A 23,833-nucleotide genomic window follows, 5' to 3' on the forward strand; every position below is an offset into this window, starting at 1 on the left:
TGCCTTCAAAAAACAAACAACTTACACCCATATTACCTAATAAGGCATGTATATTTTTCTTGACATAGTCTCCACATTTTTGACACTTTGACTAAACAGTTTCCATGAAAATCAACTTGAATATTGTAAAGTTTCAATTTCCAGCAGATATACACAAATGTATGAAGTAGGTAAGACAGCTTGTGTTTTCTAAAATGATTTGTCATAGAGGGTGAAAGTAGCAAAACTAATTAAATCATGTTTAGCTTATTCTCCTCATTTCTGTTCTCCTTGTTGACTTCAGTACATTACGTGAATAATTTACATATGGCTCTAAGTATGTATTCTTAACTGAGAAGTGCAGTTGTATAGTTATCCACTAGAGGGTCTTACACTTTTTTTTATTTCTGAACATCCTTCAAACACCTGTTTTTTTTTTTTTTTTTTGCCATGTTTATTTTGTGTAGCTTTTTCTTGAGGTACTTTAACTTTAACGAAAAACATGAAAAATCTACTTCACATGTTCAGTTATATACAGACTAGGTCATGTAAGCATGTTTTTTAGTTTTTACATGCAACAGCTTAGTGTGACTAGATGTAGTTTCACAAATAAATTCTCTAGGGTACTAAGTGGTTTACTTTGTGGGTTTCATCATTCTAGAAACACTGAACCTCGTAGAAAGGAATTAAAAACTTAAGCTTCAAGGAAAATAATACGCCCCAAAAAAAGCATACCCAGCTTGCTAAAAGCTAAAACTTAGCATCCCATTCTAATTGTCTGTCTTTATCATCTTTCAATAGTTCCATGTTGACTTCAGATTTTAGAATTTTGTAATTATCAACTATTCTGCTAAAAGTATAGTTTTTAGCTGAAGTGTGATGCAAATATTATTTTCAATGCAGTAACTTTGAAATTAAAGTTTTATCACACCTAACACCAGAAATAACTTTGTCACTCTTCTCATTAAAACCATGTAAATGTGATGTCAGATTTTAAAACTTAATAATCTGTTGTAGACCTTTCACCATCCTACTGGTCAACTGTTATATACAGTGGTTTGTCAGTTTATTCCGGTCTTGCTTTACTTCCCCCATTTGTTTCTTTCGTCTTAAGTAAAGTTGCAGGAGGTCAGGGACATTTTTTGTATTTTTAATTTTAAAAAAATGTTCAGAATATTTTTAATTTATGAAATACAGCACAGAAAAATGTGGAATTTAAAACTTATTTTTTCAGAATATTTACATAAGCAAAATCTCTTTAATAATGCAGGGACTTCTGAGCTGCTGCAAAGTCCTATATAAACTCCGACATGTTTCAGTCTTTGATTCCATCTATCTAAAGAAAAAATCGCTGTGGCTAGTTTAGGAGTTACAAAAGCTATGCGTTTTAAAATGCCCATTTAGTTCATTTACGTAAGTCTCAATGTTTAACAGCCAATAAAGCAGATATTGAAAAGCCAGGATCGTTAATGTAAAATATAATATTAAAATAATGTTGAGATGCAAAGGCAATCTGTCTCCCCAGGGACACCAGGAGAGCCTAGCCCTTTCTCACAGGAATAATACTTGCTTGTTCAAGTAGTCCCATTGATTTCAATGGGATTACTTTAGTGAGTAAGTGCTGCTTGTGTGAGTACAGCTCAGCAGGATAAATTCCACAGATACAGCTACTGAAACAAGCAGTTTATGGCAGATGCCATATTTCCGAATGAGGGAATACATTTTGTGATTTAAATCTGTGAATTCATCTTTTGCAGGGACATCCTAATAACAAATTTGGATGCATCAATGAACTATGGTGAACTTTGTGATGAAGTGAGGGAGATGTGCAGTTTACAACAGGAACAGCCAATTACCCTCAAGTGGATTGATGATGAAGGTATTACAGACACATGAGAGATTCTTTTGTAAATCTTTACTTATTTTCCATATTGTATAGTATGACAAAATATTAGGTGGGGGGGAGGGTTCATGAAATTGCTTAATTTAGTTTTCAGATAATAAAGGCATTTTTTATTGTAATTTATAGATATCATGGGACATAACCCTGTTTCACATAACAGGAAGGTTTGGATAAATGAGGCTCAGATAATCAAGGTTGTGCTGTACTTGAATTCACTTTTTAATCTTTTTAAATAATGAACTTTTTCAAAGTGTAATTATCTGAAGCACTGTTTCCCTAGATTGATTAGGGAAATATATGGTGGGAAGGAATGTGGCAGGGTGATTGCTTTCCTTACCTGGATGCTCTATTTTCTTTCTTTCTTTCTTTTGTAAATGGAGAAAATGCAAACATAAGGGAACTAGAATTGTGGATCTGTTCTGATTGTTGAGGTCCATGAACTGCCTTGACAGGGTGAGAGCCCCCATTTTCCAAGAGGAAGTCGTGAAGTTACTAATGGCTATGGCTTAATTAGATAATGATTGTAGAGTGCATGTAGAGAAGGGGTGGAGTTCCTTGCTGGCAGAGCTCCAGGACTACATACCCAAGTCTCAAGATTCTATTTTTTCTGATTTTCTTTCTCTTGATTTTTTTTAATCTAAAAACATTAGTCAAAATGCTCTTAATTTTTCTTCCCTGTGTGTGCGTGTGTGTGTGTGTGAGAGAGAGAGAGAGAGAGAGAGACATCTTGGGCCATCCTGATGGGAGTGTTTCCTTCTGAGGACCATGTTGCAGGGGTAAAAAGGAGTGGCCTTTGCCCACACCTTTTGGAAAGGTTAATATAGTAGGTATTGTCAGGTGAGCCTGTAGTATTCTAGGGCCCACCTGTGTCTTGCAGTGGGCTGGGAGGAACTGTAAGCCTATGGATAGCAGCAGCTAGCTGGTCAGTCATCCTGAGTGCTACTGCTCAAGAGTTATGGCAGGGGATCAGAAGCATGGCTCTGCTGGAGCAAACTTCCATGTTCATTCCCTGACTAAAGCCTTGCAGCAGAAAAGACTTTACTTTGGGTATTGTGCTTAAGAAGCAAATAAAATCAGTTCTCCAGGGATTAGGCCCCCTCAACAAAATTACTTAGGTCTCGATCCTGCATTGAGAGCCATGCAAGCAGGTTCCTCTTGTTGCCACTGATGAAGCCGTGCTATTTTGGTTAAATCAGTTGTAGAATATCTTAAAGGAAGATGTGGGACAGTTGACGGAAGGACATAGGCTTGTAAAGTGCTGCTGCAGCCCGTGCCTGCATGTGTATACCACAATTAAGCAGCCTCTTAGCCTGAGCACTAGTCAGCTGATGCGGGCCAGCCGCTGGTGTCTAATTGCCGTGTAGACATCCCCAAGAGTATAATTGATGTGAACAATCACTTGAAGAAAGAATGGTTACTTACCCCACAGTAGCTGTGGTTCTTTGAGGTGTGTTGTCCACACAGATTCCATATTCTGCCTTCCATCCCCATTTATCGGCATCCCAACGCCTGGGATTCTTATTGGCAAAGGAACTGAATGGTGGTTGAGGCTGCCTGGCCCCTTATGCCCTTGCCTGTGGCATGGGTGCTGCCGCACTCCCTGGCTTGAGTGGTTTCCATCCTATACAGGGTTTACAGTTTGGTTCAATGTCTCTCAATACCCACACTATACAAATTGTTCCGGCAGCCCTGGTCGGTGGTGGTCATGAGGGTCGCAGGCCTGGCCACAACATATACTGCTAGTCAAAAAGAACCCAATCTTGTGCATAAGCTGCATGTGCACCAAGATTGGAATCCGTGTACACAACACATTTTGAAGAATCACTCTGACTGCAGAGTAAGTAACTGTTCTTTTCTGGGTTTAAGCTCTGTCACCCTCTCTCTGAGAATTTTTGGCAAGTCACTTAACCTCCTTGTCTCACTTTACCTTCATATAAAATGGGTATAACTGTATTTCCAACCATGTTTGTTTATAAAGTGCTTTGAGAGCGAGAAGTGAAAGGCACTTCAGAACTGTAAAGCTTTATTATTCAATAGCAAGTAAAAAAAAATCTTTTAAAATAAAGTGCACATTTTAATAGCAAAATGTCAAAGATTGATGAAAGGCTGTTCAGAATTCTTCTTTACGCTATTCTTTGGCATGCATGCGAAGTAACATTTTTCAAAAATGTATAAGTCCTATTTGACTTTAAATACAATTTGAGTCAGATAGATGCTGCTGAAAATTTTACTTCTAGTCCTGATTCATCTTTGGAATGAGTGTGTTTGCTTGCTTTCAAGGTGATGATACAGCTGCATTATGGAAAAACTAAATGTTTTTGCCACTTACGATTTTTGATGTTTTGCACAGAACATATGACAAGAACTATAGCAGTGATACATATTTTCCTTTTTCTGTTGATTATTCTACCTGGCAGCCACCTTACTATTTCTGTAAGTCATTGGATGCAACCTTGATTGTAGTATTGGTCTAATGTATCCCATTGAAGGACTAGTAGATGGATTGATGTTGGCTTCCTTTAAAGGAACACTTTACTAAAAGAGACAGTACTGTTACTGAGTCACACTGACATTACACATTATGGCGTTTAACTATGGTGTGAGCAAGGTGCACATTTTATGTGAACTGAATGCTTTAATCTACTTGAGTGCTATTTTCAAGGGACGTTTTCAAGGTTGATAGAGCCAAAAGTGACCTCTCCTGGTGTGGGAGGGAAAGTGTAGTAAGCTGTCTGTCTAGCACTTAGGAAAAAAGTGCTAGTGTACAGTGCTTGAAAAAGTAGATAAGGCATCTACTAGATGAAAGGGTACACATCCCCTTATAGCTAGAGAGATGGGGATTGGGAATTCACCCTAAAGGCCCCACCGGGACCCTTGCCCCATCCAACCACCCCTTCTCTCTGTTCCCTGACTCCCAGGCCAGGAGCTCGGGGGCCAGGCAGGATGGTCCCGCAGGCCAGATATGGCCTGCAGGCCTTAGTTTGCCCACCCCTGGGATAGCTGCTAGGAACATGAGGGTGCTTTCCCTGGATCTTTCTTGGAACTACAGCTTTCATATCTGCCATGGGCTAATAATTGTCTGACAAATGTAAAACTCTTCTGACACTCCTCTTCCTCCTCAAGTTGCTGGAAGTGAGGAAAGACGTTCCTTCTTTTTTATCTCAGTGACTGTGAAGAAGGATGTTGGTGTAGTGTGGTCTGTTCCCTCTCCTCCCTCCTCTGTAAGGTGGGACAGTGCTCTGGAGTCTACAACTTTAACTCACCTACAACCTCCTGGTTGCTGTGAGTAGGGGCAGGCTGGATAAAAATCAATGATTTAAAAAAAATCATTTTTTATTTAAATCATATTTTGTTATGCTTTTTGAGGGAAAAAACGTATCTAAATATAGCTTTATTTAAGATACACGAGCTCAAAGATATCTCATCATGGAATAGGGGTTATAAATTCTAATTCTATAGTATGAGACAATATATTCATGTAATGTTTAAGAAAAGTTTTTTGTAAATGAGTTCCAATAGTCTTGGATTGGGGACCCAATCTTACTAGGTTCCAGGGGCTTCTGTATAGATTATTTAGGTTAATCTTTCTCTCTACCCAATGAGATTCAGTGCTCAGTCTAGAAGTTACCATCAGAGATGCTTAGTTTTGCAGTTCTCAAATTGTGGTTTTGTGTCTCCAGAGATAACATGCTTGTTAACAGCAAAAATGGTTTTAAATAAATAAATAACATATAGAGGTGAGAAATAACAGATCTCAACCCTTTGTCCCTCTGCAAATTTGTGTACACAGAGTCAATCCCTTACTTCTCTTTAAAAGTGCAAAGTTTCAAAAAGTTCAATGAATAGAAGATTGTTGGGGGCGGAATAGATCTGGACAAGGAGAAAAATCTGGAGATAAATGTGAGAAGGGAGGGACAGGCAGTAGAAACAAAAGTGAAACACTTTGAGCAGCATATTCCAGAAGTCTTGAGGTCTTTCTGAGTGTAGCCTTCATTGATTTGAGATCTACCATACCATTCTCTAGGGTTACCATATTTGAACATTCAAAAAAGAGGACACTCCACAGGGGTGTCGGCCCTGCCCCCAGTTCACCCACACTCTGCCCCCACTCTCTCCAGGTCCTGCCTCCTCCCCGCTCGGTCCCACCTCCTCACCCCTTAGCCACCGCTGGCTTGCTGTGTCCCTCCTCAGTCCCCTACCCACCGCTCGTCTCCTCCCACCTGCCACTCACCTCCTCACTCCCCTGCCAGAAACCCCCATGCCCACCCCATGATTAAATCAAGTCTTCCTGACTAGTGATTTAAATCAACGTGATTTAAATCAAATCCATCCTGAGTAGGGGTGATTATAGATATTCCTGCTCCCCTGTGCTTCCCTCACTCTCCATTTTTGTTCTCTTCTCTTGTGAGTAACTTCAGTGTCTCCCTTCACTGCAGCTCACAGCCTTCCACAGCACCAGCAACATAACGTAGCTATAATTCTTGACAGCTTCTCTGCCCACTGGTTTCTGAATAGCTGCCATGTAACTGTGATATCTTGTTGACTTTTTCTGCTCGCCAAACTTTTAATTGTGGCAGGGTCATTAGAACTGCAGGCAAACTTCGTTATATTTGTTCACATTTTAAAGATTATCCTTGTAATCCCAAGAGCTAGAAACTTTTTTTTAAAAAAAGGACCTTAATTTCTGCAGTAATCAGTGGTTCTATCTTTCCATTTGCCAGGAAAAATTCACTGTGGACCGTAGCAGAGTGAGATTTTCAAATTCTGCTACTATGGAGAAGGGCATCCTAAAGTCAAAAAAGTTCCTTTTTGTTTTTTATAATTAAAAAAAAAAAAAGTGGATGTAGTGAAAAATTTTCAGATTAATCTCATTTTTTCTTTCCATTCCTAATCCTGAAGAAGCTGGAGCCAGCTACACTGATTTGTTTCCCCTGCCCTCAATTTCACTTCAGTAAATATGAATCTCTAATATGAAACAGTTTAATCAGGAGAGGTGTATAGAGAATAATGTACTCTACACCCAACTATTTGGACATTTTAATTACTAATAAAAAGAAGGATCCTTTTAATTAGAGGAGGATGTAACTCCTGCATTTTTTGTTTTGGTGGACCCTAAGAAGGGATGGATATATATGGTGACAGTGTTTATTTCTGTCTCATATGTTTGGTGGTTTTTTGTTTTTGTTTTTTGTTTTTTTTTGTTTTGTTTTGAGGTTTACTTTGATTTAAAAGAGCATGGTTTTCTACTATTTCAGGTGCTGTACTAATGAGCATATTCCTCTTGTAATCTTGAGTTGAATTTGTATCTCAATCATATTACAAATCTCATTTCAAATGTCTGCTTCCAAGTTATAAACCCTTTCCTCTTAGATTCAGCCAGCCTGCTGTTTTGGCTGCCTCAGTCTTCACAGATTATATTAGCTATCGTACTTTTGCATACTGGTTTGTACATGTAACAAAAATGTAAATACAATTTAAATGCCTCTGACTGATGCTCTTCTAAAGTAAGGTAAACAGAGAATTGCTTGGTGACTTAGTGGATAATGAGTTTTGCCTCTAGCAAAACTACTCAAAGAGTTCACTGACAAACTGGGGAATGTATCTAGTGGCGCACCACATGGGTCACTTCTGGAACTGATACTGGTCAATATTTTCACTAATGACATGGATAATCGAGTGGATGTGTACACTTATAAAATTTCCAGATGACACCAATCTGGGAGGGATTGCAAGCATTTTGGAGGACAGGATTAGTATTCAAATTGAACTTGACAAATTGGAGAATTGGTCTGAAATTAATTAGATGAAATTCAGTAAAGACAAGTGCAAAATACTTCACTTAGGAAGGAAAAAAAACAAATGCCCACTAGAAAATGGGGAATAATTGGCTAGGTGGTAGTACTGCTGAAAAGGGTCTGGGGTAATAGTGAATCACAAATTGAAAGAGATTCAGCAATGTGATGCTGTTGCAAAAAAAGGTAATATCATTCTGCGGTGTATTAACAGAAGTGTAAAAGATGGGAGGTGATTGTCCCACTCTACTCAGTGTTGGTGAGGCCTCAGCTGCAGTACTGTGTCCAGTTCTGGGCACTACACTTTAGGACAGTTTTGGTGAAATTGAAAAATTCAAGAAGAGAATAACCAATGATAAAAGATTTAGAAAACCAGACTTATGAGGAAAGATTACAAAAACTGGGCATGTTTATTCTTGAGACAAAAAAAACTGAGGGGGGACTTGATAAGTCTTCAAATATGTTAATGGTTGTTATGAAGAGGATGGTGATCAATTATTCTCAACGTCCACTGAGGGTAGGTCAAGAAATAAGACTTAATCTGCAGCAAGGGAGATTGAAGTTAGATATTCAGAAAAACTTTCAATCTATATGGGTAGTTAAACTCTGAAATAGACTTCCAAGGAAGGTTGTGGAATCTCCATCATTGGAGGTTTCTGAGAATGGGTTGGATGGTCTAGGTTTACTTGGTTCTGCCTCAGAGCTGGCCTTGATGACCTCTTGATGTCCGTCCCAGCCCTACATTTGTATGATTCTATGAAAACCTACCTTTGAGCCAAATAAAGTGGATTTTGTGTGGTGGTCTGTTTTTGACGAAATCCCCAAACTTAAAACTGAATAAATATTCACCCTAAAGTCCCACACGTACGAGCTGCATGGATGACTGACCTGCAATATAATTCATGATGTATTGCTTTCTGTGCTATCTTTATATTGTGTTTGTACATGTCAGTGAATCAATTAAACTACTAGCTCTTGGGCAAAAGTGCATCCATGTGGTTGATTCTAGCCTTATTGCTCGGGACTTTTAACCTAGACAAGACAAAATACTAAAAATATTGAAATACAAAATACTAAAGAACTTGCAGTGAGGAATAATCCTAGTTTTGCAGTGAGATGAACTACATGATCTAATACTACAAGTCAGATGGACAAACCTGTGGTTCTCTGAAGTCCTGTATCAGGACTTGGACTAATATCTGGTTCTGAGAGTTCAGTATCATGGAGTCCTATGCTGTTAAAAAGTAGTCTTTGGAAGTTTTTAAAAAAAATCTTTGGTCATCTTAATATGGAAAAGATTTTGTAGCGTGGTTGTGAAGATTGGTTAACTTGTAGGTATTATTTGCATCCTCAGCTGTTTTAATTAGCTTTTTTTGTATGATGTAAAATTCTTAAAAAAAAAAAAAAAAAAAGGCGGTATTTTTCATCCAATTGTCGACTAACTTACCCTGATTGAGGTATATTTCCTCTCCGACCTTTCTCTCTTACTTCTCCATTTGTTAATCTCAATGTAAGGACATTCATGCCTTGAAATATTTTCGGGGTACTGATATATAGTGTAACAAATCCTTGACCACTTGCAAGTTGTCTCAGTTTAGAGCTAAGTATCTACTTCGTGGCTACTGGTGCAAGTTTGGGCTGGGTCTAGTATTCGGACCCATTCTTCCATACACTGTAATTCCTATAATTTTGTCAGATTCCCTCCCACCACTCCTTGACATTAATATTTCATTCTTTCCTAATTGGATTGGTAGAGAAGGTCAGAGAACTTTAAATGGCTTCTTGACTTTCCCTTTTAAAGCTCCTTTAACTGCCTGCCTGATCTAGTAACCTTTCTTAAAGTGGACTCTTGCTTTTGCTTTGTCATGCATGTCAGCATTCCCAGCCTTCACTATCCATCACACAGCTTCTTTATGCACAGAAAAACTCCCTCCTAGAAGCTGAACAGTCACTACCTTAACCTCCCTTAAATTGTTCCATAAGACACTCTTCTGTTGTGATGCCTGCAACATCCAGTCTGCTGATCATGGCCAAGCAGGTGTGACTCTTCTTCTTTTTTCCTTTTTCTATTCCCTATCTCTAATCCTAATTACAAAAAATTCAGTTCCCCCCCCCCAAATACAGTAAGTAATTGTGCCAATTCTTAACTGTATCCACATATGTATTCCCCTTCTCTACCCTTTGTCTGTCTGTCTTTAGATTGTAAGCACTTTGGGTAGGGATTACCTCTCTATGCTTGTTCAGTGTCTAGCACAAGTGGTACCCTGCCCTAATTTTGGCTTTTGGATGCTACCATAATATTAATATTTACTACAATACGCCCTCGTCATAATGCCCTTCGTAATAACGAACCTTCAGATATAATGAACCCGGTCCCTGGATCCCATCTCCAGCTCTGGGGATATTAGTCAGCTTACTTAAATTAATTTTCTGTCACATGTACCAACCTTAGAGAACTACGTCATAACTCTTTTATGTTTTTGTCTTTAATCTTTTCAGTTTGGTTAAAAATGTAAAGTAAAAAGAAGAAAAAAACAAGTTTCATGTTACTGTATTTTGTTTGGTCTTAAGAAAATTATTAGGATAATATGATAATTTTGCTTGAATTTTCTCAACTAATTAGTTTAAATCCTAAACTTCATATACCATAGTCATAAATTTGGTTGCATATTTCTTTGTTCCCCTTGCTAGGTGATCCATGTACTATCTCATCTCAGATGGAACTGGAAGAAGCCTTCCGTTTGTATTGTCATCATAGAGATGAAGGGCTCATTATTCATGGCAAGTACTCTGTAATTTTAGAACCATAACTAAATTTCTTGTGAGGAGGAATAAAGCAGTTCAGAAGCCCTGTTCAATATAAATACTCGCTGAGCTTCAACACTGTATGGAGCATGGACATGTGTTAAATTAAATATTCTTTGGGCTGACTTCTTCTAAGCCACTCTTGCAGTCGTTTTATGTTCTGAGTCATGTTGGCTGGTATCCTTTGTAAGTTTGTAATATAACTAATGTAGCTACAAATGTGATTCCTGCTGTCATATAAAAATACATTCTTTTGGAATCCTGCTAAACCTATAATGATGAACTAACTACTGATGGAGGGGAAAAATAAAAGAGCAATGAAGGTGATGGCTGCTTAATAATTAAATATGCCATAATCTGCTCTTTCTAAATTCAGTGAATGTGATAAACTGAAAATAACTCACTTGAAACCACCTCAGCAGTTAAGACAATGTTAAAATTGAATGGCTGTCACTGAAATTAAAAATCAACCAATCAATCATTCATTACTTTTTAAAATCTAAATTTTTAAAAACATATAGCCATTCATTTATGAGAGAAACAGGTCTGGGTTGGAATACCTTGTAGGTTTTTGAACTTAGAGGGATTTAACTGGTTGTTTTATTTCTGAATTTGCTTCTTAGCTCTGCAGACCTGCAATTAGATCTGCACAGATGTTTCCCTATCCTCTGTGGAACCGCATGGAAGCAGGAGGGATTCTGTACAGGTGCAGGAGTCTGTGTGGATCTGATTACAGGTTTAGGGGGTCCGCTTGAGTAGTATGCTTCATGATACTTTTTTAAAGTGTATTTGGGCAAGTTAGTTTGTTTCTTGATTAGGAAGTTTGCATTGCTGATGTTTGTGTCTTCATAACATGAAATATTTGTTTACAAGCTTGCTGGAGAGGAAGATACCAGTACAAAGGGTTCAGTTCAGTCACATTAAAGATAACAACAAAGCAATATATTATAGACTATTTATCTAGGCAAAATTACCATTTGCTATTAGGCCTCTATTTCAACTTGTATTTTTAATAAAATACTTCTGCTTCCATTTTAAGAACCAACTATAGAAGCTTTTGACAACTTGAATTTTTCAAGTAGATCTACACTTTATGTAAATGCGTAATGCAAATATATTATGTAAATAAATAATGCAACAAATTATTATAAACTGATTTTTATTGGTACATTCTTCTGTAAGCCATGTATTTTTCTATGTTCAGTTTTTTCAGGAGTCTCATGTCAGCAATATTATCTTCCTCCTCTCTTTTAGGGTTTTTAAGTATGTGCCTCGTGGTTGTCTTTGTAGTCAAGAGGACCTTGGAGCAATGGTGAAAGCACAGTGCTGGAAGCTGAGAAATCTGGGTTTTGTTTCTAGCTCTCCTACAGGCTTCCTGTTCAACCTGGGACATATCACTTCAGTTTGTGTCTCTGTTCAAACTGTAAAACAGGGATAATACTACTTCATCTTCTCATAAGGGTGTTGAATAGATTAATTCATGTTTATGTATTTCTTTGCTATCTGTAAATGAAAGATGCTGTGTAGGGATCTGATTCAAAGTCCATTGAAGTCAATGGGAGACTTTCCACTGACTTCAGTGGGCTTTAAGTCAGGCCCTATGTACAGTGTACTGTGTCGTTGCTAGAGTAGTTGATTCTATGATCGTGGCATAGTAAGCAGCTGGCTTAACCTGTTGTTTCTCAGAACAGAATTGAAAAAAATCAATACCAAACCTTCCAGAAATTGTTTATTTTAGATAAAGTAATTTATTACTTCAGTAATAAGTGTTGTCTGTTTTTGTTTTAGTTTTCCCCAGCATTCCAGAGAAACCAGGCATGCCATGTCCAGGAGAAGACAGTAAGTACTATAATGTCTTTTGGCTTTGCTCTTCATCTTACTGTGTTTTTGTTTTGTTTTTTTTAATTTTTGATTTATATGTGTAAGAATGTTTGCTTACTTGAAATAGCTTACGATATATAATTAGTTACATGTTTACCTTTTCCTGTGTAAGTACTGTTTAGAATATAAAAAAGATGGAGCAAGCATCTGGTGGCATTTTAATGCTAACTAGAGTTAATACTGGTTTCCAGTAACTGACATGGTTGTATTTACTGAGTTTTTAACAAAGTGATTTAACAATCAGATAGACTGACATACTGGTACAGTTGGCACTCCTGTTTGCAGTCAAACTTTGCATCATCAAAATCTAAAGGCAATTACAACTGACTGAAACGTTGACCTATAATTACCAGTCTTATCTATAAGTGCAAGGTTTATAGCTTTGATAGCAGGGATTGATTCTGAATAGATTATTTTTCAGAAATATTTTATGGATGTGTGTGTGCTGCTGATAAATACCAAATGTGTTGTATGAACAAGACTGTATGAATGGAGGGTAGCAAGCAGAGCTATCTTCAATTAAAAATTTACAGGATAGTTGTAATCTTTCAAATCTTTATCTAAGGTGCTGCAATTATTTTTTTTAAGTATACACACATAATGCTGTTTCTCAGGTACCAGTGTGAATTAACTATTGGTGAATGTTGACTCTAATTACCACCATTGTAGATAACTAATACATTAGAGAAGAATATTCCTAAACATTTGTTTTGTAAAAGTTTATTGACAGAATAAGTCAAGTAATGAAAACTTTTGGGAAAGTAAAATGATGCTATTTTGACTCGCTTGCTTCACAGTCTAGTAATATAAAGCATATTATGATTTATGCACTGCACTGCCATGCTTTTTTGCATGAATGTGATACTTTTTGCCAATTGAATATAATTAAGATAAAGTGGACAATTCTGTTCTCCCATATATAAATACAGGGTTTTAAAAATGGGCCTGTTTTTTTTAAACCATCTTGATCTAGTCTTACTTTCTGTTGGGCTGTAGAAAATGGAGCAAGGTAGAGTCAATAAAATAGCAGCATTTGTTTTAGATTTCTTAGTTAATTGTTGAGCTATAGTGGATCAAAGACGGACTTGTAAAAGTCAGATATTTGGATGGTTGTTGTCTTTATTTGTTCTATCTGAATTACAACAATAAGGTTCTGTCAATCAGAATAAGAAACTTTGGGAAAGTTACAATACGGAAAAATCTCTCCCTTCAAGTTTAATTGTTATACATAGGATGTGTTTTGTACATTTCTGGTGGTACTAAAAAATAATTTTCTTTTAGACACTTTCCTTAGGTTTCAGAAAACCTAAATCACTTTTTAAATGTAAAAGAAAACCCCTCCAGATTCCTAGATGGTCTTTAGAGTCCCTTTTCGGAATGCAGTGGAATGGTCTGTGTGAGAAGAATTCTATCTAAATAGTTATAAGGCACTCATTCCCAGATATTGAAGTCATCATATCTGATATATTTTTCTTAGTTGTGCAGGGTTTTTTCTCCTGTGTATCTATGGAGATTTAATTCTTGTTTGGTTTTTCTCCAGTTTCACTGATGAAATAGTCAACAGACTTCTTTCAATGTATCATGTAATGCACTCTGCTGGAGGTGCGAGAAAATGAGGCCTGGCTTCAATACATTTTCCCTTGAAGGTTAATCTTGAAGTGCTACATGTGTGTTCATATTGAACAGTATGTTGAAATTCCATGGGAATTTTAACTTAATGTCATATCTATTTTAGATTTGCAAGTTGTTGAAAATAATATGTAATATGGCCAGAACTTTTCTTTGGTGAAAACATCATCATCTGACCACTCCAGATAATGTGCTTGTAGCTCAAGATCTATTCTTGCTGCAAGCTGTATAATTTCAATACTATTTATTTTGGCATCTGAGTTTAGCAGTTCTTTCCTAAATTGAAAGATGTCAGATTTACATACACTGCTGGAATCTGAATCTGTTATCTATAGAGCAGGTGCAGCGTATGCAATGACAGTAAAAGCTTGTGTGCATTGCCTTGCTACTTTGCCTACTATTTTAGTAGTGATCACTTATGGAGTGCAGATTAGTATCCATGTCCATGCAATCCTTGGCCTTTGAGACTGCGTTCAGATGGGCCAGTGATGGATTGTTTTGCTGATTTAGACAGCTGGTGAATGGCTCTGGCACTCTACCATTACCAACCAGGGCAGAATTTGGCACCAGAGATTTAGATAAGTATTGCTATCTTCCCTTATCAATCCCCAGACTATTCATCCCCAGTTGAAGCAGTCATCTCTGAATGAGCAGCCAATGGTTGATTTTTATTGTTTGGTTTGTTACTATAAAATTATTGGTAAAACATGCAAAGTCAGACTGTCTGTACTGTTCAGTCAGGGATCTTTCATCACCACCTAAGAATGTTTTTCAGTATTGGGTAGGATCAAAATGGGAAGATGTTAACGATGTGATTAGTGAACTAATGGACATCCCTTGTATTTATACATTGCGATAGAAGAATTCTAATAAAGAGCCATTTGAAATTACAGAATTATGCAGAGGTTTGTACTGCACGTTACCCAAAAAACAATCCAGTTCACTGCAAACAGAGGACACTCAATTTCAGCATTCAGTTTTAGTGTAAAATTAAACACTACTAATTCCAATAGTTTGATGTTATAGTAAAGAAACCAAGGAACAGGAGGAATGTAATTGAGTTATGAAGCTAATTGTGGGCCAGAGCTGAAGTCCACTGAAATCAGTGGAAAGACTTCTATTGGCTTCTGTAGGTTTTGGAACAGACCTCAAAATAAGTAAATCTCTCAGTTGACATACATGAAGGGCTCTTCAAGTGATACCGAAATTTTTTCCTGTAATGATTTTTTTCATAATCTCTTGCAAGATATCCATTCAGAGCCTCAGTACAGAAAAGCCAAGGGCAGCATGGACTAAGGTCTGGGATTTAGGAATGTTGGGGCGGATTCCTAGCTCTGCTACTGGACTACTCTGTAACCTTGAGCAAGTGACTTTACTCTTTCTGCATCAGATCCCCCTCATCAGCCCTCAAAAACCAATACTCAAAGTCTGGATTAATTTAAAGTTCGATATTTCTAAAGTGCTTTCCTTTTTCATAGACCACTGATTTGTGTACCATCAGGTGCCCTGAAAGTAAAGTACTGACAAGTCATGGTTCCATTAGTACAGCCCATCAGCTGGAACCTACTGAGCTTATCTGAGGTTTTTAATAGTTCCAGAAGATCACTAAGTTGTCAAATTCAGCATGAAGGTTATATGTGAAATGCATTACTTTGAGCAGAGTTAAGAAGAAATTCCACATTAGCACTAATCCCAAATAAGATTGTTTGCCCCTAAAGTATGATAACTAACCCGGGGAAGAGACAGTTACCAAAGAGAGAAACATCAGGGGAGAATTTTAAACAAATGTAAAGTGATTCTGATCTGAAAAGTCACTATGTAAAAATTAGAGGGAGAAGGTGGGTGAGGTAATATCTTTCATTGGACCAACTTCTGTTGGTGAGAGAGACAAGCTTTTGAGCCATACAGAGCTCTTCTTCAGAGTTCTTCTAATATCCTGGGACTAACATGGTTACAACTACACTGCATAGAACTATGTAAAAATAGTACTTTCTTTCTCAATAGATCTGTTCCTTGTGTCTATTCAGTCACTTTCTAGAGAGTGAGCTGGAATCTGTTCATCAATTTAACTAAATTTTGACTACATAATCTTTGTTGTTGTGTGAACCTGAAAGAACCTAGCTTGATTTTCAGTACTATTTTGATTTTCAGATCCCAAACTAATGGTATGTTTGCACAGAAGCTGTGAGGTGGGATTCCCAGCTCGAATAGACATATATGTGCGCGCTTCATGCAAGCTAGCACTCTGAAAGTCAGTGTGACTACAGCATCATGGGTCTCTGGCTAGCTACCCAAATATGTATGCAGGAGGTCATGGGATTGTACTCCGGTGTCTCGCCTGAAGTGCCACCTGAGCTGTTGTGGTCGCAGTGTTATTTTTAGCACATGATCTAGAGCAGAGGTAGGCAACCTATGGCACGCGTGCCAAAGGCGGCACGTGAGCTGATTTTTTTCAGCGGCACTCACACTGCCCGGGTCCTGGCCACTTGTCCAGGGCGCTCTGCATTTTAATGTAATTTTAAATTAAGCTTCTTAAACATTTTAAAAACCTGTATTTACTTTACATACAACAGTAGTGTAGTTATATTATATAGACTTAGAGAGAGAGAGACCTTCTTAAAATGTATTATTGGCACATGGAACCTTAAATTAGAGTGAATAAATGAAGACTTAGCACACCACTTCTGAAAGGTTGCCGATCCTTGATCTAAAGTGTGTGTCTACCTGAGCTGGGAATTGCTCCTCCCAGCTGTTGTACAGACATTATTTTTTTTCCAGCCTTGAAAACTTAACTTTTACTTGTAAGCAGGGCCAGCTCCAGGCACCAGCTTGGCAAGAGGGGTGGCAGGTCCAGCTATTCGGCGGATGGTCCCCCACTCCTGCTCGGAGCGAAGGACCTTCCGCCGAATTGCCGCTGCAGATCGCGATCGCGGCTTTTTTTTTTTTTTTTTGGCTGCTTGGGGCGGCCAAAACCCTGGAGCCGGCCCTGCTTGTAAGCTGAGCAAATTGACCTATGAACAATAAAAATTCCATTTCTACATAGTTAACTTTTCAGAGAAGAATTGCCTACTACCATTTTTTCCTTTGATTTTTTTTTTTAATTATTTTCAGCATGACCTAAATAAGCTTAATTCCTAGATTGTTGTGACTCAGAAGACTAGGCTGAAGAGATTACTGTTGTAAACAGAGCTGTGAATGAATTTAGATTCAAATCTGGTGCTGCTCAATCCCTGGCCCGAGTAAGCCGGGGGTGGGGCAGGGCACTGAGCTAATGCTAGAGAGAAGAATTCTTCCAAGCTCCAAAGGCTGCTGGACCTTCACAGAGGCTGTTCCAGTCCATGAGCTGGAGCAGTCTCAACTGTCTTATACCTAATACCTTCTGGCCTGCTCATGCCTTTTTTCTTCTGCCATATGTAACGGCACATCACTTACTCTGGCAAAGAGTCCGTTAGATCATGGAAGAGGAGGGTTCACTTGGCCCTTGAGTGCTTGTGAAAGGTGACTGAAATCTTCTGTCCAAAGAACAGATGAGAGTGTGAGCATAGTATTTGAAGCTTTCCTCCTACAGGCTAACCCTGTCTTGGAGGCAGGGGCGGCCCTAGACTAGCTGCCAGCAACTGGCGCCCTAGTCGAACCATGCAATCGGCACCCCCACCCCCAAGGGCAGATCTAGGCTGAGGTTTTTGGTAAACTGGGGAACATTTTGCCCCTTTTTTCCTTTTAATGTTTTTTATGTGTTTTTTAAAAACACAAACACATCCATCTGTCCAAGCAATGTTTCTGAGATCAGATAAAATAGAGAGACTAAATTTTCAGAATAGATTTGTACACGACAGCTAGATGATATTTCAGTCTTGTTTCAAATAAAAATGCATAAAAAATGTTAATTATAACTTTTATTATTACAAATCCAAAATCCTCCATTACGCTATCCTGCTTTAACTGGGGGGAGGGATAGCTCAGCGGTTTGAGCATTGGCCTGCTAAATCCAGGGTTGTGAGTTCAGTCCTAGAAGGGGCCACTTAGGGATCTGGGGCAAAATCAGACTTGGTCCTGCTAGTGAAGGCGGGGGGCTGGACTCAATGACCTTTCGGGGCCCTTCCAGTTCTATGAGATAGCTATAACTGCCATTACCACCACATCCAATATAGAAAGAAATAAGAAAACTCTTCAATGAACTTTAACCTGTATTTACAAAAAATTCCAAATAAAAAACACTCTGTGCTCTTAAAACATGACTTTTCTTGCTTTAAGTTTTGAAAATGTAGTCACTAGTTCTTTTAGATCCAGTTTTCTAGCTATTTCATGCTCTGTTGACATTGTGGCAAGTCCAACAAGTCTCTCTTGCCTTGCACCATTGTTGAATACAGATGTTTTTATCAATTTTAACTTTGAGAAGCTACGTTCCCAACTAGCTACGGAAACTAGCAAAGTTAAAAGAATGCATAGAGCTATAAAAATGTTTGGAAAACTTCTGTGTTTATTTTCACAAACAAACTTCAGTACTTCTTCAGGAGTGGAATGTTTGTCGTCTTGAAAAAGCCTGAAGCTCACTCCACAAATCTGTAGCATCAGTATCTTTTGAAATTTTATGAGTCAATTCCGACTCCAGTTTGATACAAATTTCTCTTATCTGTTTTGCTGTTTTCTTTTGCAAGCTGTGGATATTATATAGAAAGCCAAATACTGACCCTAGCTGCTGCATCTGTTGAAATCTTTCGTCAACCAAGTGAATAAAGCAGTATCAAAGACTGTGAAGTAGAAGTTCACTTTGAACTTCTTGTTTTGGGTTCTGAATGGGTGTGTCTCGTCCTTCATACGAAAACTGCTGTTTCTTTTGCCGAATGCGAACTGGCTCTGGTTCAAATTCTATCGGAAAGTTTATTTCTTCAGCAAGCTCGAGAGAATTTACCAGTGTTCTTTCAAACCCTTCATCACTTTTGAATTCCTTCAGAATATTTTTAATTTGCTGCAGTTTTTCAATAGCAGAATGTAAGTTAGAGTTCTTTTCCTGAAGCCGCTCACTAGTAAGATTAATCTCAAAAAGGATATTATACCACAAAATGAGTGAAGTCACAAATTTGAACTTGGAAAGGCCATTTGCAAGAGCTTCTGCATCTGAACATGCCGTATTGCCCGATGATCCAGTAAAGACAGTATCATACATTTCAATTAGGGCATCATAAATGTTTCCAAGTTCATAGCGAAGAGGCTTCAAAGCATCAATGCGACTCTTCCATTTTGTCTGGCTAAGTGGTTTCACAGTAGAGAATTCACATGGCGAGACAGAATTTCCCAATGGTGTGTTGAGCCTGAGAAAAACACAAACACGTTGTACCAGGTCAAAGAAACTGCTTGCCTCCAAACAGGATCTAGCAGCATCATTGACAACCAAATTCAGAGAATGCGTACTGCAAGGAACGAAAAAGGCCCTACGATTGATTTCCATCATTCTCCTTTGCACACCATTGTCTTTACCCTTCATATTACTCCCATTATCATAGCCTTGGCCATGTAAATTTTCAACAGATAATGACATTGTTTCAAGCTCTTGTAGAATAGTTTGTCATAAATGCTCCAGTCTTCTCCTTCAGTGGTACGAAACCCCCAAAAATGTTCCTTTATGAGCACTTCAACATTATCTTCATCTGCAGGCTTTTCCATATCCACAAAACAAATGATCATGATCATTTGTTCAACATGACTCACATCTGGTGTACAATCCAATATTATTGAAAAGTATTTTGCAGACTGGGCAGCTTCAGCAATTTTCTTTTTAATGGCATTTGCTAGGATTTGAATCAGTTCATTCTGCATATTTTTTCCTAAGTAATGAACCTGTGTTTCACGATCAGTTATTTTACGTAGACTGGATCAAACAAAGCTAGGTATTAAACAAATTTTAAAAAGTTTTCATTACTAGGGGTGTATAATTTTTCATTTCTACTGCGGCCGTAGAATGCTAAATTTTGCCCACCGAGAACTCTCACTAAAGCAATCAGACACTCCAATATTTGTTGCCAATATTCTTCATTTTCCTTGATCACATGTAAATTTTCTTCGAGAGTTTTTCCTTTTTTCAATCATAATTCAAGTTCTTTCCAATTTTGAAAACATTCCAAATGTTCTGTACTTCTTTCATGTGAAGAAAGAATTGAAGATATGTTTTTCCAGTCCTTTGAACCATTTTCAGTAAGTGATACACCAATTGCTTGATTTCTAAACAACTTGCAGCAAAAGCAAAACGGAGTCCTTTGACACTGAATATTGTAACCAGTTTCGATGAATTTCTGCCCCATTAACGAGTTTCCTCTTGTAATGCTGAGCAGAGAATTTTCTTTTATTTCCATTCTTAGGGAAGGGAAATTCATGAACTTGTTCAGGTCCATGTTCCGTGAGAATTTGCTGCACGCTGTCATCACATCTGGGTCATGAAACTGGGGCCCCATACTGTAACTTGTTTCTAACTTCCTCATCGTTTCTTCCTTCTTACTTCAATTTCTATATGTGTCTCTGAAGGTGGATACATTTTTTCCACTTCCATATCAGTCTGATGCTGTGAGCTGCCTTCATCTAGAAGTAAGTTTCCATCATCTTGATGTTCCAAACTGCTTCCATGCGGATCTGAGCTAACCTCCTCTCTAAGTAAAATTCCTTCATCTGGGTGCTGTGAACTGCTTCCATCTTTATTTGGATTAAAGAGAAGATATTTCAGGAAGGGATCCCTGCTGTTTTGCTTGGACCTTTTCCTTCTCAGCCTTTCGTTTACGATATTCAGCTCCTGAGGGTTTTCTTTTTCTTCTTTCTGCCATGGGAAATTTGGATATTGTTATATACTGTACTCCCGACTGCACGCATTATAGCATTAAGGATGACTGACACACCAACCACATGGTTGGCGATTTAAACCACGTTGCAGCTATCCCAACATGTCTTTTCACTGCTTAAAGGTTCAGTGATTAGTAACATACACTAACCTATCAAAACAGTTAGTTACAACATTTACATGGAAACAAAATGATCTCTTTCGGTGTTATAACCCGACACCGGATGTTTGGAAAGTAATCCCCTTCCTCACGGTTTAGCCACTTGTAGTGTGACGTCATCACTTTCATAGTCTATTAAGTGTTAATGCTGTTACTTTTCTTTTATGGACCTTATTTATTGCATGTGAACCAGTTATAACAAAGAAAGGTTCATAATTACACAGCCCGATAATAATGCTAAGGTTTAATAATGCTTAAAGATACTCACATTTTGGATTTATAATGCTGAAAGACGTTATTCTTTATTCTTTGGCACCAAGAAACACAATTTTCCACAGTATTTGCTTGATTCTTAACCATCTAGCTACGACGTGTGTTAAAATAACCGTTTGACATGTATCCACTCGTGATATCTCTGCTCTACATGAATTTCCGTCTATGCGGCCTCGATGTATATTTGAGTTAGGTGTTGCTAGCATTTCCAGCTCTTGCCACTGGTGGATGTGTTTCATTGTGCCTGAGTTATTGCTTATCAAAATTGGGAGTGGATCATCTTGACCCTATGTCGCAAATTGGAAAAAAAAATCAGCTAAAATATTATTTATTTTTGCAGTAAATAAAAGATTTGACATATTAATAAATTCTCAGAAATGTAGAGAAATGAATTATAATTCATATTCCCTCCATACGCGCACGGGAATTGAAATAATTACATCTTCGTTACTTTATTTGTATTATTTTTCATATTTTTCATTTTTTTAATTTGATTTTTGATTTAATTTGATTCCCTCTCCCCCCCCGTGACCTCTCGAGGTGAGAATATTATTCACTTTTCATGTCTATTCAGTCCTTTGGCCTCTGTTGTAGACTTTTGAGAGTGTCAGTTGGGTTATTGTTTTTTGTAATGTGGATACCTTTTCTACTAAGCATTTGACTTGACACCATCAACTCATTATGTTAGGCCATTGGACAGCCAATAGATGGTAACTTTTGTTCACTGCCTGTCTCGGCTTGTCTCAGACCAGTGACATCCCTTGAGTCACCTAATCCCTCCCAAGTGTAATTTGAAGGCTTTGTGTTTCTAGGGATTTTTCTAAGTCACAGTAGTACTGGGTTAATATTTTAATAAACTATAAAACTATAAAAAGAGCATTACTTTAATCTGATGATGTTGGAACACCTTTAGGGAGAAAGTGGAAGTGAACCAAGTATGTGCAAATATTAAATGGCATTTTAGAGATGTGTTCCAATTTAACATGATCTCCGTTAAAATAACTTGGATATTTAGGACATTGAATATTTCAGCATTAACTCATAGCTGTAATGATTGTACTGCCCCATATTATAAACTATACTAATCTGTAGAGATCCATAATTCACTTGACCCGTTTCTTTGTTGGCATGTAGAATGCTCATTCTTGTGCTGTTTTAGTAGTCTTGTTGAATCACACTTTGATTGTTTTGAAAAGCCTGTTTAGTAGGATGTGCTTGGTAAGGGATTTGCAATCAGGTTTCTAAAGATATAATGAATGAATTTTGTACACATTGTCTCTTGCAGTTATGGGACCTGCGTGGACACCTGGTATTGTGAACTAGTTTTGACTGTTTCCATATTGTTTTGGTGTTGAGATATTAGATTGTATCAACACTAATTTAGCATAAATTGATGTGTTCAGCAGTATTGCTTGTTAGCTGCATGAATACAGTTAGAATCGTCACTATGCAATTATACCTGAAGTTATATTCATATTGGTGATTTTGATTATTTAAAGGACATGACGTGAAAGTGGGTTACTCTGAAGAGTATTTTAAGTTTAACTTTATATTTAACAAAATCCATAGTAAAATATGAGTTTACATTTGCCCGCTAGTTTTACTGCATGCAAAATATGGCACAAGCAATGTTGGAGTAGAAAGTTACAGGATTTTTAAGTATTCGAATTGTTTCAGTTTTTTCGTTTTATTATTTATCTTTTATTCTTCTCTTACAATATATCTTTACGGTATTCTCTTACTAAATTATTTTTAAAAACATTTTTGTTTTTTACAGCATATCATATTGTTTAAATTGAACTATATAAATAGAGATATTTAGGTTTGTCTCAAATTATTTGCACGAACAAGTGAAAAATTAATTCTCCACTAAATTAAAATAGGCTGCCACTTATATTAGCAATCTGTCATTGCAAACTGTGTGTTTCACAATTTGTACAAAACCATGGATGCTTTGGAATGGAGCATATGAAGAATGATCAGTTGAATTTCCAAATCCATCTAATTTTTAGTGCTTTGCTCAGTGTTGTTCATATTAGGTCATGAAGTACCTATTTATAGTGTTCTGTAATGTTCTGAAGTGGCTTTTATATGCTGAGACTTCTGTTTTGTTTAAAATTTCATTTTTGTTTTTTGCCCTCGACAACTACCTCTAAAGATAGTATGTTTGAAGGAGATTGCAGAAAATATTTTTTATTTAGAGTGTTTTGTATTCATTTTATCGTGTTGTATGGTTGCAGTCTGCCTGGAACTCATGAAAAATTGGGATGTACTAAAGGTTGTCCCAGTGAGCAAAACTTTAAATAAAGCATGTGACTTAAAAACTCAGTGCTGTTTGCCTCCCTGTCTTCAAACTGCAATTCAAGGACAGTGTTGAGGAAAAAGTTATTGAATTCTATTTTATCCTGCATTTGAAGAACAGACAGTTTTTGGAAAAATAAAATCTTATTAATCAAAGATTTCTTGTGTGTGTTTGAAGAAGACATCCTTTTCTAGGAAGCAGCATCCTAATATAAAATAGGATACACACAGTTCTCTAGCTCCTGAACTTATAATGATCCACCCGCACTGTCTTTCTTTTGGGA

General features: G+C 37.5%; 1 protein-coding gene across 4 annotated transcripts in view; it reads left to right on the top strand.

Annotated features, from left to right (window-relative positions):
• The window catches only part of PRKCZ (protein kinase C zeta), a 158,890-nt gene that overhangs the window by 12,362 nt on the left and 122,695 nt on the right, over positions 1 to 23,833 (top strand). For all 4 annotated transcript variants that reach the window (XM_054009539.1, XM_054009537.1, XM_054009538.1 and 1 more), the window contains 3 exons: positions 1,737 to 1,858; positions 10,366 to 10,455; positions 12,268 to 12,318. In XM_054009539.1, the coding sequence (XP_053865514.1) occupies positions 1,737 to 1,858; positions 10,366 to 10,455; positions 12,268 to 12,318 (263 nt within the window). The remainder of the gene's footprint in view (positions 1 to 1,736; positions 1,859 to 10,365; positions 10,456 to 12,267; positions 12,319 to 23,833) is intronic.

Source organism: Malaclemys terrapin, chromosome 19 (assembly GCF_027887155.1).
Source record: "Malaclemys terrapin pileata isolate rMalTer1 chromosome 19, rMalTer1.hap1, whole genome shotgun sequence".
In the NCBI taxonomy this organism is placed as follows: domain Eukaryota; kingdom Metazoa; phylum Chordata; order Testudines; family Emydidae; genus Malaclemys; species Malaclemys terrapin.